This window comes from Vipera berus (assembly GCF_964194415.1).
Source record: "Vipera berus genome assembly, chromosome: 9".
In the NCBI taxonomy this organism is placed as follows: Eukaryota; Metazoa; Chordata; class Lepidosauria; order Squamata; family Viperidae; genus Vipera; species Vipera berus.
Window position 1 is genome coordinate 12345046 of NC_138212.1, and position 26382 is coordinate 12371427.

The following is a 26382-nucleotide window of genomic DNA, read 5'->3' on the forward strand; positions in this document are numbered from 1 at the left end:
TGCTTCTTCCTCAGCTCTCAGACACAAACTGAGACTTACCTTTAAAAAGTGAGAGAGAGTTTTGGGCAGTTAAAGTCTGTGTCCAGATATTTTCTATGTCATTTTGATAGGCTAGACTGCACAGTTTCTCAACCTGAGCAACTTCTAAGACCTGTGGACTTCAGTTCCCAGAATTCCCCAGAGAGCGCAGCTGGCTGGGGGATTCTGGGAGTTGAAGTCCTCACATCTTAATGGTGCTGAGGTTGAGAAACACTTTTCTCCAAGTGGATGTTTTTGATGCAGGTTGGTGTCACGTTTCCGACGCCGTATGGGCTTTTCAAGTGACTGAGGCATTGTTTAGGCATTGCTGCCAACATCGAATGTTATTGCTTGACAGTTGGCTTGCTAGGTCCAGATGATGGGAATAAGAAGCAATTCATCAAAGGAAGACAATAGGCTTGATAATGTCCATGCTTGGTTGCAGGGTGTGGATTTGCAGGGTGTGTTCAAAGAAGTTAATATGGTGGCTGGCACTGTTGTGTTGCCATTTTGGCCTTTTTAATCACACCCTGTAAAGTCACCTGGCTTGGACCAGGAGAGGGGAATTTAAATCTTGGATTATATCTCTGAAGTTGATCAGGTGAGCTGAGGTCAAGCCTTCTGGTTCCCTCATCTACTTTACTCAGTTGTTGCGAGCATCTTCCCCTAAGCAAGGAAAAGAACGAATGGAATAAACAGCAGAAAGAACAGAATAGAAGCCAAAATGTTTTTTAACTGAACAAGACACGAAGCTGAACTAGCTTTGTGTCTTGGGTTGCACATCACACCAAGCCTCACACATTATGTTGGCAACAAGTGCATCAGGGTTTGATGTGTTGTGTGAGAAGAGACATTGGGGCGACAGTGGTTAATCTGAATAGTACGATTTGTCTGGTGCCTTCATAGATTTGCCATCTGAAGGCCTGGTGGAGCGAAGTAAAGGTCAACCATGTATTTCTAGGCAGCATCCCAATGCTTAACTCAGGGCTGTGGGCCTTGAAAGAGTCCAGTCTCAAGATTCATGTTATTTTCACTTGCAACATTGCACTGATTTATGGAAAAGGCCCAGGAATCAAATTACCTGCTAGAAAGTTCTATTCTGCAATGACCATACAGCGGAAGGCCCTGCTGGGAACTTAAGGTGGTGTTTACACAACATACAGTATTTATAGATAGTCCTTGACTTACAACCACAGTTGGGATGAGAATTTCCATTCCATTTAAGTGAATCATGCAGTCCTTAAGCACATCTGGCTTCCCCCATTGACTTTTGTTTGCTGGAAGCCAGCTAGAAAGGTCACAAATGGTGATCACAGGTCCCTGGGACACTGCAATCATTGTAAATACAGGTAGTCCTCAACTTACAACAGCTCATTTAGTGACCGTTAAGTTGCAACAGCCACTGAAAAAGTGAGTTATGACCATTTTTCACATACCAACTTTGTAGCATCCCTATGATCATGTGATCCAAATTCAGATGCTTGGCAGCTGGTTCATACTTATGACCATTGCTGTGTCCCGAGGTGACACAGCAAAGCCAATGGGGAAGCCAGATTCACAACCGGGTTTCTAACTTAACAACTGCAGTGATTCGCTTAACTGTGCAAGAAAAGTGGTAAAACGGGGCAAAACCCACTTAACCAATGTTTCACTTAACAGAGATTTTGGACTCAGGTGTGGTCGTAAGCTGAGGACTTACCTGTACATGCACTCCAATTTTTATCATGTGACTGGAGGGATGCCAGTGACAGTTGTAAGCACAAGGATGGTTGTAAGTCATTTTTTACAACCCTATTGTAACTTTGCACTACTTCCCACAGGTCAAAACTGTCCCTGATAGGCAAGCGTCCCATTTCCAGATCAATAGCAAGGTCATTGATCATATGAGGATCTTGGGGCAATTATTAAGTGGCGAGCAACATGGCCCTGTAAAATCTGACTTGCAAAGAAAACTGTTAAGGTTGGCTTGGAAACTTAGCAGCTGAGGCAAGGCTATTCCCCTGCAGGCTAGATCAGTGAACGAGCAAACAAAACCCACTAATTGTAGGAAATGCTGCTTCAGATTGTAGTTTGGTTGGGTTCACTTGATAGGCTAAGACAGTGATGGGGGAACCTTTTAGAGACCCAGTGCCCAAACTGCAACCCAAAACCCACTTATGTATTGTTGGGTGCTGGGTGGGTGTGGCCATTGGGTGGGCGTGACCCATTGGGTGGGCGTGGCTGTGGTGGTAATGGAAGACTGGGTGGGACTAAAAAGGTCAATCAATCAATTCCAACTTTGTGAGATCTTTTTTTCCCCCCAAAGAAGTTTATTTATTTAGTTTTCTATACCGCCCTATTCCCGAAGGACTCAGGGCGGTTTACAGGGCAGCGTATAAAAGACAATATAAAAAGATAATATAAAATTAAAATGAATTAAATTAATTAAAGCCCAACAATTAAAACAATATTAAAAAGCTAAAACCCCTTCAGTCCAGGCCTGATAGATTGAAAAGCCAGGTTTTCAGGTCCATGATGAACGCAGATCGGGGGCGGTCCGGAGTTCCACAGGTAAATCATTCCAAAGGGCAGGCGCGCCCACAGAGAATGCCCTCCCTCTGGGGATCACCCGCTGGCACTCCCTGACCGGCGGCACCCTAAGGAGGCCCTCTCTATGGGAGCGCACAGGACGATGGGAAGTTGATGCCGGCAGCAGGTGCTCCCTAAGATAATAAGTTGAAATTGATTGATTGATTGAACCTTTTTTTTTGCACATGGTGGTGGAGGCCTAAAGCGAAAATGTTTTATAAAACCCAGGTGAAGGCCTAGGACTGGGGCGACAGCATGCGTGCCACCTGTGGTACCCACGCCATAGGTTTGCCATCACAGGGCTAAGATGTGTTTGGCTAGTCTACTGGCTCAGTCTTCTTGCATGAACCCACTCTGTCTGTAGAGTTATGATTCAGTGTTCTGCACAAACCTAGGCAATCGAGTCAATTCAAGGAAGCTAATTGTGGGTCAATGTGTTGTGCGAACTCAGCAATTGCCAAGAAAGATCAGCAGTAGCAGACAAGGATTTTCTCTAGGAGATTTGCCCATTCATTCCAGACTGTTAGAACGTCAAAGGAAACCCAGATAAAATCCCAAAGATACCATCACCTTCTCAATTCTCCCCAAAGAATTTCAAAACAAGCAATTTACAGTTTGGGAGTAATCAGTGAAAAGTGCAATACTATCATGTTTAAAATTAAGTGTTATTTTAAAAAATGGCTAAATGCCTCCCGTTTAGGATATTAAAGGATATTTAAAAGCTGTTGTGAAATTATTGACCATAATGAATTTAGCAAGAATAATAATCTGGTCTCTTCCGTAGGCAAGGCACAGTCCATGTTTAAAGAGACATCTGAGCAAAGTTAGTCTGCATCCCCTTTTTTCTCTCTGAGCTGCGTTTAACATCAGCACTGAATAATACTGCATTTCACTCTCCCCAAAAGTAAAATAAGCTGCTCTAACAGAGCATTGTGGGAGTTCAAGATGGCAGCTAGGCCAATGCTGGTCCAGGTTAGACTTTTATTCCTTTTTAACAAAAGCACAGAGGGCAGCCTTCAGGAGGGGGCCAAACCTGGTTGCTGATACATTGGCATTGTCCAAGCATTTATCTGATTTATGTAGCCACCGGCTCGCTTTTATGTGATTCCAGTTGGAAGCGCTTCCTGGTGGGGAAAGATACCCCAAATCAAGCTGATTCCAACGACAACCCACCCACCCCACCTTTCCCTTGGCTCCAACTCCACTGGAAGGGCTTAGATAGGAGGGCATGAACCAATCACCCATCCCAGCCCTTCTTCCTTCAGCTTTTATTCTCCCCAGTGTAGAACCCAAGACTCTTACGCTGAAGCCTGCTCCCACCTGTTTCCCCCCCCCCTTCTTCTTTTGTGCTGGAAAGCTCACCCATACATACGCACACACAACAAGAGAGAGGGAGAGGGAGAGGGAGAGGAATGAATGCAAAGTTGCTTTAAATTAGCAAAAATCCTGACACACAGAACAATTCCAGCCGGCGCTGCTGGTGGGTCTTGGCAGCCGGTAGAATCTGATGCAATCAGCCGTGATTAACAGTGGGGAGAGGCCGCGTTTGACAGCACTCCCCCACCTGTGTTTGCCATTGTGTTCCTCTTAGCTGTTGCAGGTGTTTGCTGGCGCCAGCCTGTCTGAGCTCCCAGTCTCTGCTCCTTCCACCGCCCCGCCCTGCCTGCCGCCGCTCTCAGCCTCTCGGTTTCCAACTTTCAATGCGCCTCTCTCTCTCTCTCTCTCTCTCTCTCTCTCTCTCTCTCTCTCTCGCGTTCACACGTCTGCAAACTGGGCTCAAAGAGAATGGGCCAGCGAAGCCTCCAGCCGTCCCCCCCCCCGCCCGCTTTCCCTCTCTTCTAGCCCTTAATAGCCTCATTACAAAGGCCATCAATTATTCTTGAAATGCAAAATCCCTAGCAAAGGCTTGCGTTTATAATTTTCCCTTTTTTTAAAAAAAACGGAATCATCATTTCTTTGCAGGGTTATTGGAGAGGAGTGGGGGGGGGGAGAGAAGAGATGGAAAGGCGCCTCTTCTTTGGGGGCCTTTCCGCTCCCTGTTTATTTCTGTCTCTCTCTCGGATTTGGACCGAGGGGACTGAAATAATTCCCCCCCCCACTTCCCCTCGGGTTTCCTCCTTCCTTTTCCCTTCCCGTCAAATCTTTCAGAGAGGAAGGAAAAACCATCCGGGCTGGGTGATTCCAGTTTCCACGTGCATCAGGATCTGTTTAATTTAATCGCTGTTTAAAAAATGTGCTGAAGGGGAAGAGCAAAGGGGGTGGGGGTGGGGGTGGGGAAATGTGACTGAGCCCAGCCCTTAAGTGATTTAAAATCATTTCCAAGAAGATCGAAGGGGGGGGGGAATGTATGTTAAACAGGGTGGCGATTACGTTTTTTCCCCTCCACCCTTGGCAGAGAGATATGCTGTCTTCTGACAGCTGCGTAAGATGAACTTCCAATAAAGAGCATTTCCCACTGCTGCATCTCCAGCGAATGGCGAGGGACTGATGTGTATGTGTAAATAAATAGGTGGGTGGGCTGGTCCTTTGTTGCATTTTGGCTTGCTTTCCCAACAGTTGCTCGAACTGGGGCCTGAAGGGGTGGGATGTGCTATTAAAAGCATTTGAATGGAGCGGTTACTCTGGTTTGGTGGGTTGGGTCTGAGTTCAGATCCTGAGTTACACAGCTCCCAGGCCAGTTCTTCCATTTAAAAATTACTGGGATTGGGATGGTGAGGATTAAAAAAAAAAGTGTGTGTGGGGGGGAATGCTTCTGGGAATGTCAGCTATTCCTCTGGGTGTAGTAATAATTAACTAGACAGAAAAGGGTTTTTTGTTTTCTGCTGTCTCTGCACGTTTTTGTGTGTGTGTGTGTGTACAATCGGCACAAGAGAAGAGAGTTTTGGAATGTGTGAAAAGCCTGGTTCATCCCCCAGTTTGGAAGTTTCAGTAGTTTGGGCTAGGCTAGAATAATGTCATTGCCTACTCTCCAGATGTCTTCATCCACCCAATGAATTGTGCCACCAGAAAGAAAGGAAGACAGCTTTAGCAAGCTCAGCATGTTGTGAGCCACTGAGTCACAAAGTAGCCAATCCTATTTTAGCCTAATGTGCTGTGTGAACCCAGCTGAGATTGAACTCAGAAGATTGAAGAATAGAAATGCTTAGAAAATGAGATTCAGCTAGTGTGCTTCGTTACTTCTCAAGAATACGTTTGTTATAACAATATCAGGGAATACTGGGGTATTGATAATTGGAGAGCAAGAGAATGATGCTAATAACACCTCCCATCCTTGGTGCTTACCCATAGTGGTAGTCCTTGACTTATGGCCACAATTGAGCCCAAAATTTCTGTTGCTAAGCAAGACAGCTTAAGTGAATTTTGCCCCTTTTTATGACTTTTCTTGCCACAGTTCAATGAATCACTGAAGTTAGCAATACAGTTCTTAAGTGAATCTGGTTTTCCCATCAGAAGATCTCAAGAGGGGATCATATGACCCGGGGACTGTCATAAATATGAGCCAGTTGCCAAGCATCTGAATCTTGATCATGACACTTTTTTTCATTGCTGTTGTAACTTTGAATGGTCACTAAATGAACTGTTGTAAGTCAAGGACTGCCTGTAGTTCACCATTTTTTTCATGCCCAAAGCGAGCGGAGTTAGAAGCAAAGTTTTTGAAGGTAAGTGGAAGGGAAGCGCCCTTATTAGCCAGGCTGAAGGTCATAGAATGCTGTCATACCAGCTCAGAGTATGAATCTACAGTAAAGAGAGCAGTATTCTTCTACTGCTAAGTCCTTGACTTACGATGGCAATTGGGACCAAAGTTTCCATTGTGAAGTTTCACCTGATTTTACAATCCTGTTTGCGTCAGTTGTTAAAGTGAAATTGAAATGGATCACACCATCATTAAGTGAATCCAGCTTGCCCTGTCAGAAGTCAGCTGGGAAAGTTGCAAAGAGGAATTGCATCCCTGGGACCACAGCAACCATCATAAAGGCATGCTGGCTTGCCAAGCACTGGAGTTTCGATTAAATGACCATGGGGATGCAGCAATGGCCGTTAACATTTTTTTCAGTGCCGTTGTAACTTTGAGCGGTGGCTAAATAAATGACTAATACCTTGAGGACTACCTCTATGAACCTAGCCCATGGCAGTTTACACTTCAGTTGTAAGCTGTTGTTCAGAGACAGAAAATGAGCTGTTTCAGGAACCAAGATAATACGCGTAAACTGAGAACTTCATGCGGGCTATACCTCAAGAGTAATTTCAAGGTAGTGAGGCTTCCTTCTGTAAAACTGAAAGGTCATTCTAATGTGAAATTGGCAATTGAAATTCAACATTTGGAATAGGGACGGGAAATTCTAAGGTGTGCAACTTTCCTTTAGAGTGGGTGGGGACGATCTTTGCTCTTTTTCCCCCCTTGCTTCAGGGGTTGGAACGAGCTTTAAGGTGGAAAACCAAGGCCTATGACACCATTTAAAGCAGACATGTCAAACACAAGGCCCGAGGGCTGGATCCGGCCCGCGAAGTGGTTTCATGTGGCCTGCGAAGCCATCCTGGAAACAGTGAGGGAATGGCCCCCACTGCCTTGGCCCTGGCCCAGAGACCCTCCTTCTGCCAGAGACCCTCAGATCTGTCCCACTCCTGCCCGGGCCCCCATAGGCACCCTTGATGCGAACGATGTAGAGCTGGCCACGCCCACCCAGTAGGCCATACGCACTCTAGCTACGCCCACCCAGTAGGCCACGCCCACCCTGGCCATACCCACCTGGCCCCTTGAGGGCAACCGCAATGTTGATGCGGCCCTCAATGAAATTGAGTTTGACACCCCTGATTTAAAGCCACCCAAACAGGAAACCTTCCGTCCCATCCCCGATAATTTTAAAGAAAATGAAATAAAGTATCTTAATCCTTCCCTTAATCCTCTTTTATCAAAGTTTGGGGTGAAAATCTTGGCTCTGAGGACATAACCTGTCATGCCACTTGCAGCCATTTGTTTTTCTAAAGCCAACCTGGATTTTTTTTCCATTTTTTTTTATCCAGCGTCATTTCTTCTGTCCGTCATTGTGGTGTATAACAGGAGTCTCCAAACTCGACAACTTTTTAAGACTTGTGGATTTCAACTCTCAGAATTCCTCAGCCAGCCCTGAGGTCTCACTAAGTGCAATACAAAGCGGTACTATCACTTCTTGTGATCTTGATGCTGTCCCTCTGTTGATGCAGCCCAGCACTGCATTGGCATTTTTGGCAGTTGAAGCACATTTTTCTCCCAAAGGATGTTACTGTATATAAGGCTTTCAGGGTCCCATGCGAGAAATTCCATGCAGTGCAAATGGCTATGGGGTAGACCTCCTGAGCCTGAGTACTCTCCAGATGTGAAGACCTCAGCTCCTAGAATTCTCTATAATGGCCTTGCTAACCAAGGAATTCTGGGAAGGGGGTCGGTGTGGGGAAGGCTGTTATGCTCAGTGATGCATAAAGGTAATCTGAGGACTCTGAATACTTAAACCCAATTTTAAATCATTTTTTTTTAGTTGTGTGAACTAAACCATCACACAAATGAAGAGAAGGACGAGGGGGGACATGATAGCAGTGTTCCAATATCTCAGGGGCTGCCCCAAAGAAGAGGCAGTCAAGCTATTCTCCAAAGTGCCCGAAGGCAGGACAAGAAGCAACGGATGGAAACTAATGAAGGAGAGAAGCAACCTGGAACGAAACTTCCTGACAGTTAGAACAATTAACCAGTGGAACAACCTGCCTCCAGAAGCTGTGAATGCTGGAAGTTTTTAAGAAGAGACTGGACAGCCATTTGTCCGAAATGGTATAGGGTTTCCTGCCTGAGCAGGGGGTTGGACTAGATGACCTCCTATTATTATTATTATTATTATTATTATTATTATTATTATTATTATTATTATTATTATTATTATTATTATTATTATTATTATTATTATTATTATTATGCCACAAGATAGTTTATTTAATTGGGTGATCATTCTGCATAAACTCAACCACTGTACCTTGTTAACCTGGTTTATAATTTGTTGTGTAAATCATAGTTTGTAGGATTCATGGGGGAGCTACTTCTACTTGTTTGACTGAATAAGACACTGGATTTTTTGCCCCCCAATTTTTATCCTCATGGCTGGAAGCAGTGATGGACTGTGCTTAGAAGTTTAAACCAGGGATGTCCAACCATGGCAACTTTTTAAGACTTTCAACTCCCAGCATTCCCCAATCAGCAAGGGGAGGAGCATGGCTGGCCAGGGAATTCTGGGAACTGAAGTCCACAAGTCTTAAAGTTGCCAAGGTTGGATACCCCTGGTTTTAATACTCTCTAAATAAACCCTTAGGAGTTTTATATTTCTTGACCACTTTCTACACAAAGTTTGCTTCTAGATAGAGCTGGGGCACTCTCTGTATTAATTAGTCAACTGGAATTGGAGGGTCCAATTTCCCAGGTCAATTAACTGCAAAATGTTAAATCTAATTTGGCCCCTTGGATCTTTGCATGGGAATGAAGTGTAACTCTTTGTCACCATCTACTGGATGAAACAAATAGTGACCCTTAGATCAATATTTCAGAAAGAGACATTGCTTTTTTTAAACTTTATTAAGGGTCTTGTGGGGGATAGACAGTACAGGTCACTTCCTTCTGAAACACTCTTTTAAGGTGATTGTTTTACAGCATAAGATAACATAGTAGTTTCATTGGGTCTTGAGCTGATCTTCTGTAAAATGGGCATAAAATATTTATGATTGTATCTTATGATTTATGAGATATGACTTACCACCCTGTTATTTGTATGTACCTTGGGAGCTTCTGCACTGGGGACAAATCCCTTGTGTGTCCAATCACACTTGGCCAACAAAGAATATTCCTATTCCCATAAAACAATCCAGGCATTCCCTCCCCCTACCCCATTTACTACTAATCTAATTCCTTGCTTTTTTGGGGGGGATTCAGTCCCAGATAGCTAAAGACAAAAACCTGTGTTGGATTAAACAATTGAGGGGGGAAAATAATGTGGGAAAAAGCTAAGATGCTTTTGCATGAAGAAAAGTCAAAATCACAGTGAAATAATCTCTGCACCTGCCAGATAGTGGTTTGTTTAACCCTCCTGTAGTGAATTAGCCCTTGCGAGTTAGGCTTAGGGATCATGCACAGCCCATACATTAGACTTTAAAAACTGGAATGGCTTGGGTGACATAATTCAGTAGGCCAAAGTTGTGTTTTTTTAAGCCACTTTTTCACATCTGTTTAGGATCAGTGGAATTCAAGAGTCTGGTTAAAATACTATGTAACTTCTGCACCTATATATATATTTGTGTGCGTGTGTTTATACACACATACCTATGTAATCTCAGCCCCATTCCCCTGCTGCCTTACAGTAAGAGGATATACCATATGGTGGACACCACAAATAGTAAATAAATTATGGCACAAGCTACTAGCAGCAGCACAAACTTTCCTTTGCAACCATCCATCCCCTGGTCCTGTTTTAGATCAATTGCCTTCCATTTTTACCCACCCGCTGGATCCCTCCCGTAACCACGGTTACATGGACCAGGCAATTAATTGCCCCTTCAGCATGCAGCTGCGGGCATCGTTAACACAGTGGCAGCAGCAGGGGAGGAATTAGAGATAATTATAAGTCTGGATAGTGTCCCAGCTGCAGAGGGCTGTGCCACCCAAGTTAACAGGCTGGCTGCCTTTTCCTGCTCACTTGAAAACAATTTGCAAAAGTTCCTTCTGAAAAGCATTCTACTTTTTCTTCTTTTTCTCTCCCACCCTACCCCCTAAACATCACCCCACCCCAGCTGCATTTCCTTTCCCAGCAGCAAAAATCGCACCAGGCTAGCTATGAAATCTTGAGCAAAGAAGGAGGAGGGATGGACTATGCCAAAATGTTGGGTGCAATAAAGGGACTTGGGGTGAATCATTCCTTGAAATATCTGTGAAGCTTGCCCTGTTGGGTCTTCTACAGTATGGTAACACAGATGCAGTCTTGAGGCTAAAATGTATAAAGAACAGTTGCTGGAATTGGGTATGTCTAAAAAGGTAAAGGTAAAGGTAAAGGTTCCCCCGCACGTGCGTGCTAGTCGTTTCCGACTCTAGGGGCTGGTGCTCGTCTCCGTTTCAAAGCTGAAGAGCCAGCGCTTGTCCGAGGACGTCTCCATGGTCATGTGGCCGGCATGACTAGACGCCAAAGGCGCACGGAACGCTGTTACCTTCCCACTGTAGTGGTCCCTATTTTTCTACTTGCATTTTTACATGCTTTCGAACTGCTAGGTTGGCAGAAGCTGGGACGAGTAACAGGCGCTCACTCTGCTATGCGGCACTCGGGATTCGACCCGCCAAACTGCCGACCTTCTGATCGACAAGCTCAGCATCCTAACCCACTGAGCCACCGCGTCCCTTTGGGTATGTCTAGTTTAATGAAAAGAAGGATTGGGAGAGACATGATAGCAACGGTCCAATATCTCAGGGGCTGCCCCAAAGAAGAGGGAGTCAAGCTATTCTCCAAAGCGCCCGAAGGCAGGACAAGAAGCAACGGGTGGAAACTAATCAAACAGAGAAGCAACCCAGAACTAAGGAGAAGTTTCCTGACAGTGAGAACACTTAACCAGTGGAAGGACTTGCCTCCTGAAGTTGTGAATGCTCCAACACTGGAGGATTTTAAGTAGAGATTGGTCAGCCATTTATCTGAAATGGTATAGGATTTCCCGCCTGAGCAGGGGGCTGGACTAGATGACCTCCAAGGTCCCTTCCAACTCTGTTATTCTGTTAAGCTCACTGCTGATAGCTCAGGAGGCAGAAGTCCTTTCTTACAGAGGAGAATATTTGTAGCTCAGGGTTGAAATGAGGGGTCCTTGGAGCTCTCTGAGCTGGGTTGTTTCCTTGCAGACCTTTCATTACCCAAGCTAGGTAATATCATCAATGCCTTTCTTCCCTGATCTGAACAATTTGAGGGGGAAGTCCTGATGCCCTCAAATGAGCTTTGGGATAGATAGGATATATGCATGGATTGTCCTTCTGCCCAACTCACCCCATTCATACTGCTGACAATGGAAATAGTGAAAGAAATTTCCCAGGATGTTAGGAGAGATGCATGGACAGGGGTGCACTCAGCCCTTTGTGTCCTCTTCAAGGATTCACAGATGTTCAGACAAAGCGTTGGCCTGAATTTTCAGCTCAGTACTAAAGACTATTGATGCCTCTCTTTGTCCTTCAGACAATATCCTTTCATTTGATTTTTAGGAAGAGGGGAGGGCTTATCACAGATCTCCATTTGAAGGTGGGAGAAAGATAAATTTAGGACATTCTTCTCCTCATTTATTGCTGACTATGGGGCAGTGCTAAGGCAACCCAAACGTTTCTTGGGGAATTTTAGTTTTCTGTCTGTCTGCAGGCCTGTATTTCTTTTTCTTTGGATTTGAATGGGTGTAGGACTTTTCTCTTCTTTATGTCACTTTGGGCAACTCTGATTCAATTTCTGCAGTACAAAGGGAAGAGGTGCCACATCAACCAGAAATCCCCAGCCTTGGAAGGCAGAAGGGAACAAACGAGTCGCTTCCCAAGGATGACAACTCTCAACATCCCTAAGTATTGCAGTCCTCAACTTGCGACTACAATTGAAACCAACATTTCAATTGCCAAGCAAGACAGCCGCTAAGGGAATGTTGCCCCATTTTACAACCTGGTTTACCCCAGTTGTTAAACGGATCGCTGCAGTTGCTAAGTGGCTTCCCCATTAACTTGGTTGTCATAAGGTCGCAAGAGGTGATCCCATGACACCCCCTCCCCCTCCCAGGACACTGCAACCGTCATAAATACAGGCTAGTTGCCAAGCGTCCTAATTTTGATCACTTGACAGTGGAGATGCTACAATCGTCGTAAGTGTGAAAAATGGTCATAAGTCTTTTTTCCCCCTGTGCTGTTGCAACTTTGAACTGTCACTAAATGAATGGCTATAAGTTGAGGACTACCTGCCTTGCTTGGGGCAGATGTACAAGAGGGCTTCTATAAATACTCAGCCGTAATTGGCCCCAACCTTCCTACCCCATAAGGACTAGGGGCTCCAATGGGGGAGTGGAGGTGGTTGATCAAGTAACAACAGATCCTGCCTCTCTCTGTTCTGCCTCTGACACACACACACACACACACACAGTACATACATACATACATACATACATACATACATACATATATATATATATATATATATATATATATATATATATATATATATATATATATACACACACACACACACATACATACACACACACACACACACTGTCATTAGATTTTAATGCTTGGTTTTAATTTATGTTTTAATTAGTGGTGGGATTCGGCCAGTTTGCACCACTTTGGCAGAACCAGTAGCTAATGTTTTGTTGCCCAGGCCCAGAACGGACTTCTGGAAGCGGCATCCACACAGAGAACCAGTTGTTCACATGTTTGAATCCCACCACTGATTTTAACATACATGTATAAATACATTTCTCTGAAGTCACCCGGTTACCCTGTGGTAAGATGGGCGGCCAATACATTTTATAAATAAATAAATAAATACAATTAAATAATTGGCTATCTTAGTATGGTACAACATTGTCTATTTCTTCCATTGCAAGCTCTTCGGCTTTATGTTGCTTGAGGTGGGACGTATGTACTGCTGTGTGTTATGCTGAGCAACGTACCTAGTTGCTTCATTAACAATTGTGTAATTGCTCCATTGGACTTGGCTCCAGAGACAAAACCCAAGTTTGAACAAGACCTCATTGATTTCTGGCATACCTTTAATGGAATGGGAAATAAGCACTGAACCCCACCCACTCACCCCCTTATTTAAGCAAATTCCCTTCCTTCAGTTAATCCCAAACTCTCTCCTCCCCCCCCCTGCAAAAAATAAAAATAAAAATCTGGGCATAGTTGTATTGTTTACAGCTACAAGTGCTTGAGTCCAGTTCTTTGTGTCACTGCAATTTCCAACTCCGGTATTCAGTATTTTGATGTTCTGCCCCAATGTAGTTAAACCAGAAGAGCCTTGTGGAAGAAAAATTTAAAAAAGCATTTTGTTGATAGTAATTGCAGGAAACAGATGTCTCCCTAAGCAGTGAGTCTCAGAATGCATTAATGGGAACCAACAACCAATCCCTGAGTTTTGTTTTTTTTTAAAATAAACCCTTCAAATTGTAGCATACAAAGCTGCCTTTCCCTCAGTCAGGTTTATCTAACTACAGTCCCTGTAAGTGTCCCTGCTGGCTGGGGAAGATGGGGGTGGTAATCCTCTCCAGCTGCAAGCCACCTGGTTGGTGAAAACTGAATTAGGGATCATTACGGTAACCTTGCTAATGTGTTAGAACTGCCTAAAAAGTAATAGGCACGATACACTGACACCTGGAGCTTTATGGTCCATATATCTGGAGGACACTCGACGGAATAAAACTGTAGAGATCATTGCACAATTGCAGCTGTTTTCTATTTTGTTGGGGGCATTTTACTATCTAATGCAGGGGTGTCAAACTCAATTTCATTGAGGGCCGCATCAGCATTGCGGTTGCCCTCAGGGGGCCGGGTGGGTGTGGCCAGGGTGGGCATGGCCTACTGGGTGGGTGTGGCTAGAGTGCGTATGGCCTACTGGGTGGGCATGGCCAGCTCTACATCGTTCGCATCAAGGGTGCCTATGGGGGCCTGGGCAGGAGTGGGACAGATCTGAGGGTCTCTGGCAGAAGGAGGGTCTCAGGGCCAAGGCAGTGGGGGCCGTTCCCTCACTGTTTCCAGGATGGCTTCGTGGGCCGCATGAAACCGCTTCACGGGCCGGATCCGGCCCCCGGGCCTTGTGTTTGACATGTCTGATCTAATGTGCTAAGCTTTGACTGTTTTAAGTAGTTCTGGGTGCTGAATAAATTCATCTGAATAACAGAACAGAATAACAGAGTTGGGAGGGACCTTGGAGGTCTTCTATTCCAGCCCCCTGCTCAGGCAGGAAACCTTATATCATTTCAGAAAAAATGGTTGTCCAATCTCTTCTTAAAAACCTCCAATGTTGGAGCACCCCCAATTTCTGGAGACAACTCATTCAGGTGTTTTGGAGAATAGGCGGACTCTTCCTTCTTTGTGGCAAGCTCTTAGATATTGGAACACGGCTATCATGTCACCCTAGTATCCTTTTTTCATTAAACTAGACATACCCAATTTCAGCAACAGTTCTTTATATATTTTAGCCTCCCGTTCCCTAATTATCTTTGTTGCTCTTTTTTTCACTCTTTCTAGAGTCTCGACATCTTTTTTACATCGTGGAGAGAGACCAAAACTGGATGCAGTATTCCAAATATGGTCTTAACATTATAAAGTGGTATTAACACTTCACCTGATCTTGATTCTATCCCTCTGTTAATGCAGCCCAGACTGATCTGGTTACTGTAATTTAAGGCTCAGTGTAAACCCTGAAGATGGAGCAATTCATACCTGGAGCTAGACTTGTGTGAAAAGAGTCATAATGAGGAGCAGACAGCCATGGGGCAAGTCAGCACCTTGAAGGCCTTCAAAGTCAAAATGAGTAATATTTTTTAAAAGGAAGCTGATAGTTACATCACAAGAATTGTAGCCGGTCTCTTTCCTGCTTTCAAGTGAAGCAATCTGTGTATATACCTGTATAAGCAATCTTAGGTAGCAATATCCTGGTCTGTTCCTTGTGGACTTTGGGAGCAACAGGCAAGTGGCATGTCTCTTTTGGGAAAGATGGGATTAAACGCATCTACAGTTAGGAGCTGCCCCAGTCCTTTATAAATGGATCTTCGCTATCTTTGTCTCCTAATATAATATATGCAGTGTGTGTGTGTGTACAAGATACATGTACAAATAGGGTCATATACATATAAAAAGGTAAAGGACTCCCCTGTGGATTTTACTCTTGTTAGTCGTTGCCGACTCTAGGGAATGGTGCTTATCTCTGTTTCAAGGGCCATTGAGCCAGTGCTGTCTGAAGACATTTCCACAGTCATGTGTCCAGCATGACATCATGGAGCATTGTTACTTTCCCACTGAAATGGTACCTATTGATCTACTCCCATTTGCATGCTTTCATATTGATAGGTTGGCAGGGGCTGGCGTGAGGATGGGAGCTCACCCTGTTGTGTGATGCTTGGGTCTTGAACCTGCGCTGCTGGCTTTCCGGTCAACAAGCCTAGCATCTTAACCACTGAGCTACTGCGCCGCCCACATGTATATATATATATTCCCTACTCACCCTAATAATAATAATAATAATAATAATAATAATAATAATAATAATAATAATAATAATAATAATGATGATGATGATGATGATGTTGGAAGGGACCTTGGAGGTCATCTAGTCCAACCCCCTGCTCAGGCAGGAAACCCTATACCATTTCGGACAAATGGCTGTCCAGTCTCTTCTTAAAAACTTCCAGTGTTGGAGCATTCACCGCTTCTGGAGGCAAGGAGTTCCACTGGTTAATTGTTCTAACTGTCAGAACGTTTCTCCTTAGTTCTAGGTTGCTTCTCTCCTTGATTAGTTTCCATCCGTTGCTTCTTGTCCTGCCTTCGGGCGCTTTGGAGAATAGCTTGACTCCCTCAAGTTGGTATGTGTCTTCCTCAACTGCAAGTCCTCTACCAAAGACCTGGGAGTTTGAGGATTCTGCACAGTATTTTGTTCCTAGTGCTGTGTTTTTCTAAACTGATAGCTTTGACTTTCCTGCGGTCTGTTGGAGCCCCACTCCAGGCTTAGGAGTCACAGCCCCAAGTGTTCCTACCACCACTGGGACTACATTGGCCTTTACTTTCCACATCCTTGCCAGTTCTTCCTTCAGGCCCTGGTACTTCTCCAGCTTCTCATATTCCTTCCTCTTGATGTTGCTTTTGCTTGGCACCGCTACTTCTATCACTACTGCTGTCTTCTCATCTACTATAGCATGATGTCTGGTTGATTGGCCAGTCCCTGCCTGTCTGTCTGGATCTGGAAGTCCTATAGAATCTTAGCTTTCTTATGCTCCACAGCCTATTGTGGGATCTCCCCTTAGACCTTGGAGAGTTTAGCCCGTATTCCGTACGGATGTTCTGGTACACAATGCCAGCTACTTGGTTGTGCCGTTCGTTGTATATTGTTCCTGCCTGCATCTTACCCCATGCCATTTTGTGCTGGACCGTCTCTGAGGCCTCTCTGCATCGCCTGCACCTTGGGCCCTGTCTAGTGTGGTAGATCCCTGATTCTACGGATCTGGTGGTTAATGCTTGTTCTTGTGTTACTCGGAGCAATGCCTTAGTGCTGTGTTTTAGTCTAGCCCTTTCCAGACGGTGGGAGGGTTTCCCAGTGTCAGCCACGTCAGGTATCTGTTCATGGTATGTCCCCACACACAGCAAGTGTCTTGCTGTGACACTTCCTCGGCTTGATCTTCCTCCCCCATCTGCTGTTGCTTTGGGCATTTTCTCAGCAGCTCATCTTTGGGTGCCATCTTCCTGATATTTTCCTGGATGCTTCTTTCTCTTCCTCTCCTTCTCCTCTCCCTCTCCCCCCTTCTCTCCCTCCCTCTCTTTCTCTCTCTCACACACACATCTTGGCTCCTAGACTTTTGCTCTGTGGGTGCACTGTGTGTGTGTGTGTGTGCATGCGTGTATTTGCTGCATTTTAGACAGCATCCCTTCTTGTTGAGCAAAGCCAGAGATTGAACCTACAACTTTTTACATGCAAAGCTTGTGCTTTTCCACTGAGCCGTGTCCCTCACAGGCCTCTCTTCTTCAATTAACTTCTCTGATCAGATCACTCGTGCTGATTTTTCCCGATTGAACACCTGTTTCAAAGAGTGCCTCACCAGCATGCTGAGAGGACTCGGGCATTCCATGAACATTACAGAGGACCTATGAATATGCGCAGGCACATTCTTGACTTGGGCACAGTGCATGGCATGTATTTATAGTCCGTCTCATATCAGAAGGTTAAAAAAAAAAGGAGAATGTTAATTGATTTCTGGAAGAACAAATAGGAATAACCCACATAATGAAAAGTAATTTTCTTAGTAACTGTCAGGTTTCCTTGCTAGTAATATGGAATGGGAATGGTGCACCCACAGAGTCTAGGAGACAAGATGAGTGATATTTTTGAAAAGGAAGCTTAAGATTGCATTGAAAGAATTGCAGCAAGTCTCCTGCTTTCAAATGAAGCAATATGTGTATATACAGGTAGTCCTTGACTTACAACAGTTCATTTAGTGACTGTTCAAAGTTACAATGGCACTGAAAAAAGTGACTTATGACCATTTTTCACATGACCGTTGCAGCTTCCCCATAGTCTCATAATCAAAATTGAGATGCTTGGCAACCGACTCATATTTATGACGGTTGCAGTTTCCCGGGGTCACGTGATTGCCTTTTGTGAGCTTCTGGCAAGCAAAGTCAATGGGGAAGCCAGATTCACTTAACAACTGTGTCACTAACACCAACTGCAGTGACTCACTGAACACGTGGGGCGAGAAAGGTCGTAAAATGGGGCAAAGTTCACTTAACAAATATCTCACTTAGTGACAGAAATCTTGGGTTCAGTTGTGGTCGTAAGTTGAGGATTTACCTGTAGCTCTATAAGCAACCTTAGGCAACAACATTGTGGTCTGTTCCTTGGGTACTTTGGGGGCAACAGGAAAGTGGCTTATCTCTTTGGGAAGATGGGTTGAGGTCTCTGCGTGACTGGGAATCACTCAGAGTTTGTTATAAGATGGGCAGATACATATACATGTTCTAAATAAATAAATCTGTTGATTGTTTGAATAACTGCTAAACTTATCAATTCTCTATTATTATTATTATTATAAGGCCCCCTTGGCCCTTCTTCAGAATGTCTCCTGACTTATTGTCAAAGGCTTTTGATTTTCAGCTGCAACCACTTAGAGAAACTTGGATTATTAAGTGGGGACCAGCTTTTCTCACAATAGCCTATAGGCTGTGCAGTCTCGGAATAACTCCTACGCAATTAACTTGCCAAGCTTAGTGCTAACGTTAAAGGTCCCATCCTAGATTCATACTGATAAACTTGCTAAAAATAGGTGTAATTTAGCTGAACATCTGGGGAGTGATCATCTCAACTCTTCTGAAGAGTTCCACTTGGTGAAATTGAAATAGATAGTCCTTTATTTTTCATACTGTAGAATCCAGACTGGCGGTACCATGGACTTTGGTTTCACCTTTTTCCATGCTTGATTAGGACTGTGCGGGCCACCAGCCCTAACTACAAAAGTGGCATCCATCCTGTTTCTTAGTTCCCTACCACCGCTGTGTGGTCAAAAGGCATCAGTGCAGCTTTAGCTGAGTGCAGAAGGAAGAAATATTTGCAACCCCCCCAAAACAAACAAAAAAAAAACAGTTTTAAGATGGTACTTCCCAAACCTTTTCCTTCCTTACCCCCAAACTGCTGATCAGAAATTCTTTATTTAAATATCCTTTTTATGATTGGGTAATGAGTTTGTGTGCAGCTACCCAAAGAAAACCCACTTTTACTCAATTTGGAGTAATTTCCCCAGGTTTGGGAAGCACGCTTGGACTATTTCCAAGGTTGAAATTTTGCTCAACCGCAATAGTAAAACTGGGAAATTACTTATCTTTCCGGGTAATGGATGCTTCGTGATTGACCATGCCTGTCACGTTAGCCAATGTGTGAATAAGCAAGTGTGCTTATTCTTTTTTTTCTTTTTCTATGGGCACCCTGATATGAAGTTAAATTTAAAATGGGCCCAATTTACCTTGCCAAGATGGCAGCATTATCAACTAATCAAAGCTCCCCCCTTCCTTATGTGCACTGTGCCACACACATAGAAAGTGGTGGGACCTGGGTCACAAGATTGTGAGCACCATCTTGACTTTTGCGAGACCTCCTGTGGGTGCATGTGCCAAACTCTCTGAAGGATTATTGAAGAGAAAAATTGGAAGAGCGGGATGCTGTCACCTGGAGCTCTTGAAGGAAACCCCCCCCACACACTATATCTGTATAAAAATAAATACATTAAGATATTCCTTTCTAAAAGCCTTTTCTCTTTTTTTTTCATCACAGCTCTGCACAGTAAACATGGGTGGCATTATATTACTGATTTATAATGGAATACATTCAGTAATTTGCAGCTATAATTTTGGTCAGCGTTTTAAGCTGATTGAAGTGAGTTAAGCACCAGGTGGAACTGGAGGAAAAAAACAACCACCCAGAAAGCTATTTCTGCACTAATTACCTTTAGGAATAAGCCTTTTACCTAAGAAGCTCTTTGACCGTAAGTAGATAAGGTTTTCATGTGAAGATGCTTATAATAAGGATGATACGAAAGCTAGGCATACATGAGCTGGTCTATAAGTCATTTTTCTTATTTAAAATATATGATTGTAGTTCAGCTTGCCTTTTTTTTTAATATGAGTTTGGAAAAAGATTGATGAACGTTTTCTGTATTGGTTTATTTTCTTTGTTCCGTGCTATAATTGTTTTCTTTAGAGCGGAGAGTACTATAAGAAGCTGATCTTTGATAGAATATAGCTTTTCCCTTTGTTATTTGTTGAAATACTTGAGGGTGGGGCAAGCTCTCCAATCTGCCAAAATGTTATCAGCAATGACCTTGGTTCCCATGCATATGAATTCTTTTGGCTAACTGAGAATTACACCACCACCCCCTCCTTCTTCTAACTAAATATGTGGCAACAAAGACAAAAGGAAAATGGCTTCAGTTCGGTTTGTCACAGCCTGACTTATTCACCAGGCAGAATCCCACCTCTCCTTCTCTATGTATGAGAAATGTTTGTAGGAAACCCCTTCCTCCTCAATTTTTTTCCTCCTGGCACCTGCTGCCTTCTCTCTTTCGCCATCTTGCCGGCTCACCTGCACTGAAGGGAGTTCTGATGTCTGTGAGGTCACACTCACCAGATTCTACAGGAGTGGGATGTTCAAGTAGACAGTAGAGGCGGTGGGCTTGGCAAGGAGAAAAAGGATGGAGAACCCTTATAAGGGCTCGCTGGTTAGAGGCTGCTTCTTGAATTCTCAAATGGGGCGATGGTGGGGGTGGATGGGCGCATCCTCTCCTTCCTTGGGTGATAGCAACAAACTCAAGCTTCACGAAGGGGTTGATGAGCTGAAGAGTTTGGGAACCTCACTTCTAAACGGTCCATAGGCTGCCACACCACATGGTTGATTTATTTGTATCCCACCCTTATTATTTTTACAAATAACTCAAGGCGGTAAACATATCCAACACACCTTCCTCTTCCCGTTTTGCCCACAACAACAACAACCCTCTAAGGTGGGATGGGTTGAGAGAGAGAGAGAGAGAAAGAGTGAGAGAAAGACTGGCCCAAGGTTACCCAGCTGATTTTCATGGCTAAAGGGGAACTAGACCTCAAGGTCACCTGGTTTCTAGCCTGGCGCCTTAAGCACTAGACCAGGGGTAGGCAACCTTGGCTCTTTTATGACTCGTGGACTTCAACTCCCAGAATTCCTGGGCTCAGGAATTCTGGGAGTTGAAGTCCACGAGTCATAAAAGAGCCAAGGTTGCCTACCTCTGCACTAGACCAAACTGGCTCACCTGAAGGTATTTAGGGACTGATCCCAGGTAATAAGGATCCCAATTCCTCCACCATCCCTGCACCCCAAATTTTTAGAACGGGCTGCAGCATGTAAACAGTGAAAGTTTTCTTTCCCACAGCAGAGTGAGCAGTATCCTCGGCAGAGTTCCTTCAATGAACTGGAAGCGCCTCTGATTAGCTGCAAAGACATCATTCGGGCCCAGGTATGCTGTTTTCCCCTTGTGGCTTCCTTCAAAGGGCTCTTTCCTTCTTTCTTGGTGTGTTTTGGTGATGGAAACAGGATTTGGGAAAGTTGTAGAGGGAGAAAACAGACAACTGACACTAAGCCTAAAGAGGTGTTAGGCTCAAGAGGGTAGCTTTCATCCAGACAACACAAGAGAGCATTCACACATTAAGAGGGCTTGGTGGTTTCTTTCTTTCTTTCTTTCTTTCTTTCTTTCTTTCTTTCTTTCTTTCTTTCTTTCTTTCTTTCTTTCTTTCTTTCTTTCTTTCTTTCTTTCTTTCAACAGAAGTTTCATTACATCTGTGCAGTATTGCAGGCTGACTCTGCCGACTGCCAGCAGTTCAATTCTCACTGGCTCAAGGTTGACTCAGCCTTCCATCCTTCCAGGTTCGGTAAAATGAGGAGCCAGATTGTTGGGGGCAAAAGGCTGACTCTGTCAATGGCTTAGCGAGGGCTGTAAAGCACTGTGAAGCGGTCTAAATGCTATTGCTGTTAGCAAATTAGCGCTGATGATGTTACCTAGTTTGGTAATGAAACATCTGCAAGAAAACTACCAAGCTCGAAGAACACTTGGGATCCCTCCTTTCAACCCGGAGCTACAAATATGCTCCTCTATCAATATACTAAAGGGGAAGGCCTCTAAGAATATTTCAGGGTATACCCTGATTCTTGATAAGAACGAGGAAAGAGATTTTTGATTGGTGAAGGAACAAAACAGAGAAAAAAATATCACTTCTTGTCTGAGTAGACCTGGGATGCTTTCTTTGATTTGCTGTGATGGAGGACGACTTAATTTTATGTGTTCTTTTACATATACCCAGGCTCCAAGAAAGTCACACCCAGTTGTACGGCACACATAAATCTAGAGTACCATTCGTTCTAGTTCAGGGGTAGGCAACCTTGGCTCTGTTATGACTCGTGGACTTCAACTCCCAAAATTCCTGAGCCAGGTGGCTCAGGAATTCTGGGAGTTGAAGTCCACGAGTCATAAAAGAGCCAAGGTTGCCTACCCCTGTTCTAGTTCTTCCTTTTAACTATCTTCTAACTCAGAATTTATGAGTATTTTTCCTTGGGATTGTTGTGTATCACATCCTAAATTTGATCCAATAATTCTTGATGCCTTTCTTTTAACATCAACAAAGCCATCCAAGGTTCAACTCTATTGTGCCATTCCCTTAGGAAGTTGGCAGGATATATTGTCTCTCCCCCCGTCGGTCTCTCAATTCTGTTTCGTAATTTCACTGGGCCAGTTCTTCTCTTTCCTATGTAGGGACACTATCACCTAGGCAATACAGAAGTCCTCGAAGTACGACCAAAATTTAGCCTAAAATTTCTGTTGCTAAGCAAGACAGTTGTTAAGTGAGTTTTGTCCCACTTTATGACCTTTGAACAGTCACTCAGCAAATGGTTGTAAATTGAGGACTGTCTGTAGCAGGAGTCTTCAAACTTGGCCCTTTTATGACTTGTGGACTTCAACTCCTCTGGCTGAGGAATTCTGGGAGTTGAAGTCCACAAGTCATAAAAGGGCCAGGTTTGAAGACCCCTGTCTTATAGTAATAGCAATAGCATTTAGACTTATATATCACTCTGTAGGTCAGGGGTCCTCAAACTTGGCCTTTTTATGACTTGTGGACTTCAACTCCCAGAATTCCTCAGCCAGGCATGCTGGCTGAGGAATTCTGGGAGTTGAAGTTCACAAGTCATTAAAGGGCCAAGTTTGAGGACTCCTGGTCTGGAGTAACAGGACTTGGTCTCCTATGTTAAATCGCTTCACCTTCCGCCTTTGATCTTAATGTTTTTTTTCTGGCTTTCTCTGGCAGTTGCTAAATGTTCCTGGGCAAATGTGTCCTAGGGCAGCACCTCCCCCAACCTTTTGGGCACCAAGGATTAGCTCCATGGAGAGAGGTTTTTCCCCAGACTGAAGGGGACGGGGTTTCGCATGCTGCCTGCATCCCATGAATGGGGCTTTACTTGTTTTTGTGGACCAGTTGCTTGCATGCTGTGGACTAGTGCCAATCCATAGATTGAGGGTTGGGGACCCCTATGCTAGGGCTTTCAACTTATTCTTTTGCGTTAGGATGATTCAGTTAGGTTTTTTAGCCTTCTAAGTTTCCACACCAGCTTTCTTTACCAATGTCTAGAACACCACAAGGTTGTCTTCTATATAGTAATTCAAAAGGGCTGAATCCTGTGGATGCCTGAGGAACTTCCCCATAGGCAAACAGTAGAAAAGGCAGCCATGTATCTCAATGTTTTGGGTCAAGCCCTGCATATTTCTTGAGCATACCCAATAGAGTCTTTTTTTTAAATCCCATTTATATCCTGCCCTTCTCCGAAGACTCAGGGTGGCTTACAATTTAAAGCACAAATCAATGTGCTTAGCAATCTGTCTGCTTCATCCTTTCCATAAGACCATTGGACTGTGCATGATAAGGGACCTTGGAGTCTTCTAGTCCAACCTCTGCACAAGCAGGAGACCCCAAACCATTCTGGTCAATGGCTGTCCAATCTCTTCTTCAAAACTCCAGTGTTGGAGCAGTAACAATTTTTGAAGGCAACCTGCTCCACTGGTGAATTGTTCTCATCAATAGGAAATTTCTACAGTAGGTTGCTTCTGTCCTTGATTAGCTTCCATCCGTGGCTTCTTGTTCTGCCTTTGGAAAATAGCTTGACTCCCTCTTCTTTGTGGCAGCCCCTCAAATATTGGAATGCTGCTATCATCTCACCTCTAGTCCTTTTCATAGACTAGCCATACCCAGTTCCTGCAACCGTTCTTCATATGTTTTAGCCTCCATCCCCCTGATCATCTTTGCTGCTCTTCTTTGCTCTCTCAGCATCTTTTTCATCTTTATATTTTTTTACCATTCAGCTGACTTATAATTATGTGGACTGCGTATATACGTTTATTTCTCTTTCGACATGTTCTCATCGTAGGCTAAAATAAATAATAATCAGAGAACCACACCACTCTTTCTCCAACAGGATGACTGGGATGTGGAAGAGTATATCTCAAAAACCTACATGGGAAAGTTCCTGCATCATCCAGCTTTCAAGATTCTGCTGGCGACTCTTGTAATTGGCAACGCCATTGTCATTGCTCTCCGAACGGAGCCAACACTAGAAGAGGTTGGTATATTGTGCCTGGCAGGAGAACTGCTTCCTGCGAAAATGTGGGGTGTGGGTGTGGGTGGGAGAACACCTGTGCTTCTCCAGGGATTGTTCTGTGTCTTCTGATGGTCCTTGGGCTGCATAAACCCTCCCGGCCCCTTTTTTGGGGCCACAAATGATATTTGATAGCAAAAGATCACTCTCAGCGCTGCAAGTTTGAAATGTTTCGTGAAGACTCAACATAGGTGACCTAAACCTCCTCAAGACTTGGCATGTTTATTTTGATTTTTTAAAAAGAAGTTTATAACTTTTCCAGTGTAATAAAATAGTAAAACACATGGATCCCACGAGTGGGAGGAAAATCTTATCTACTGCCCCCCTGGCAGGCTGTTCAGAAATGTGCTCACTACCTGTAAAAAGTAGTGCCCGCCCCTGCAATAAGTAAATAATGGATGGGACGTGACTAATTAGTTGCCCCCCCTCCTCCTCCCTGTGCTTTCTCCTCCCCCTCTGCCCATCTTCTAATTTATATTATTGTACTCCCCTCGTGTATTTTCACTCTTTCAATGCTTTGCTATTGTTATGTGTACATTTTTAAAATTATTTTTTTTCCATTTTACCGTTATCAGTAATTTTGCTGTTATAAATATGTATTGTCTCATTCCGCTATATATGGAATGAGACAGTTTGGCGTGGCCAGCTCGGCGTGGTCAACTCACCACTGCCAAGTCACTGCAGGACCACCCCACATGGCCAACTGGCTGCAGGGACAACCCGCCACGGGTGGCCTGGAGCTCAAAATGGTGGCAACAGGTGTGAAAATGGGAAGCGCCTGGCTGCTATCGTTGCTCCTTGGTCTGTCTACCCACTCACTCACCTGCCCGCCCGGTTCTCCCTCTGGCTGCCCACAGAGAGTTGTCCCCGTGGTGAGTTGGTTGTGTGGAGATGTCCTGCAGTGACTTGGTGGCAGTGAGTTGGCAGAGGTGACTCGGTGGTGGTGAGCTGACAGTGGTGAGCTGGGCATGCTGAGTTGTCTTAAATTTTCACCCAGAGTAGCCCAGTGGTGAGATAGGTGGCAAATAAATTTAGCAATTAAATAAATAATCAGCTTACTGCTCTTTCCTGGCCGCATTAGACGCAGGCAGATGTAAGCGTTCTCGTGCAAATGAGGTCAATACCTAAGCATTAAAGGCAAAGTATGAGAACTTTAAGAGAATGTTATAAAAAATAGAGGCACGCAAATCTCTCTTTGTTTTTCTTTTCCTTGCACAGAAGTACTTTGGATTATTCTCCGCCATTGACACGATTGTGCTGTCTTTTCTGATCTGTGAGGTCATTCTCAACTGGTACTATGGATTCTGTTTGTACTGGAAGGTGAGGGGGCCAAGGGTTTTGTCTTAAGGTTTCGTCCAAAGAAGCCTCATTCAGGCATTGAAACTTTGTGCAAACAGATACATACAGGTAGTCCTCAACCTATCCCCACAAATTTTCGGCTGCGAAACATCTTAAGTGAGTTTTGCCCCACTTTATGATTTTTCTTGCCAGAGTTGTTCTTGCCACAGCTGTTAAGTGAATCCCTGTGGTTGGTAAGTTAGTAACATGGCTGTTAAGTGAAACTTGCTTCACCATTGACTTTGCTTGTCAGAAGGTCACAAAAGCAGATCCCATGACCTTGGGACACTGCGACCATCATAAATATGAGCCAGTTGCCCTCTGAATTTTGATCACATGACCATGGGAATGCTGTAAGAGTCAACTTACATCAACTTCCCTCCGCCCAGTGCGCTCCCACAGAGAGGGCCTCCTCAGGGTGCCACCGGTCAGAGAATGTCGCCTGGTGGCCCCCAGGGGGAGGTCCTTCTCTGTGGGTGTGCCGGAATTGTGGAACCGTTTGCCGGTTGAGCTCCGGATG

The 26382-nt window shown here is 44.3% G+C and overlaps 1 protein-coding gene across 1 annotated transcript in view; it reads left to right on the plus strand.

Annotated features, from left to right (window-relative positions):
• Positions 1 to 20547: 20547 nt before the first annotated feature.
• Positions 20548 to 26382, plus strand: part of CATSPER4 (cation channel sperm associated 4) — a gene marked incomplete at both ends in the record, with an annotated part of 28296 nt that continues 22461 nt past the window's right edge. Inside the window, 4 exons of the mRNA XM_081334371.1 lie at positions 20548 to 20574; positions 21259 to 21342; positions 24345 to 24488; positions 25743 to 25844. Coding sequence (XP_081190497.1) covers positions 20548 to 20574; positions 21259 to 21342; positions 24345 to 24488; positions 25743 to 25844 — 357 coding nt within the window. The remainder of the gene's footprint in view (positions 20575 to 21258; positions 21343 to 24344; positions 24489 to 25742; positions 25845 to 26382) is intronic.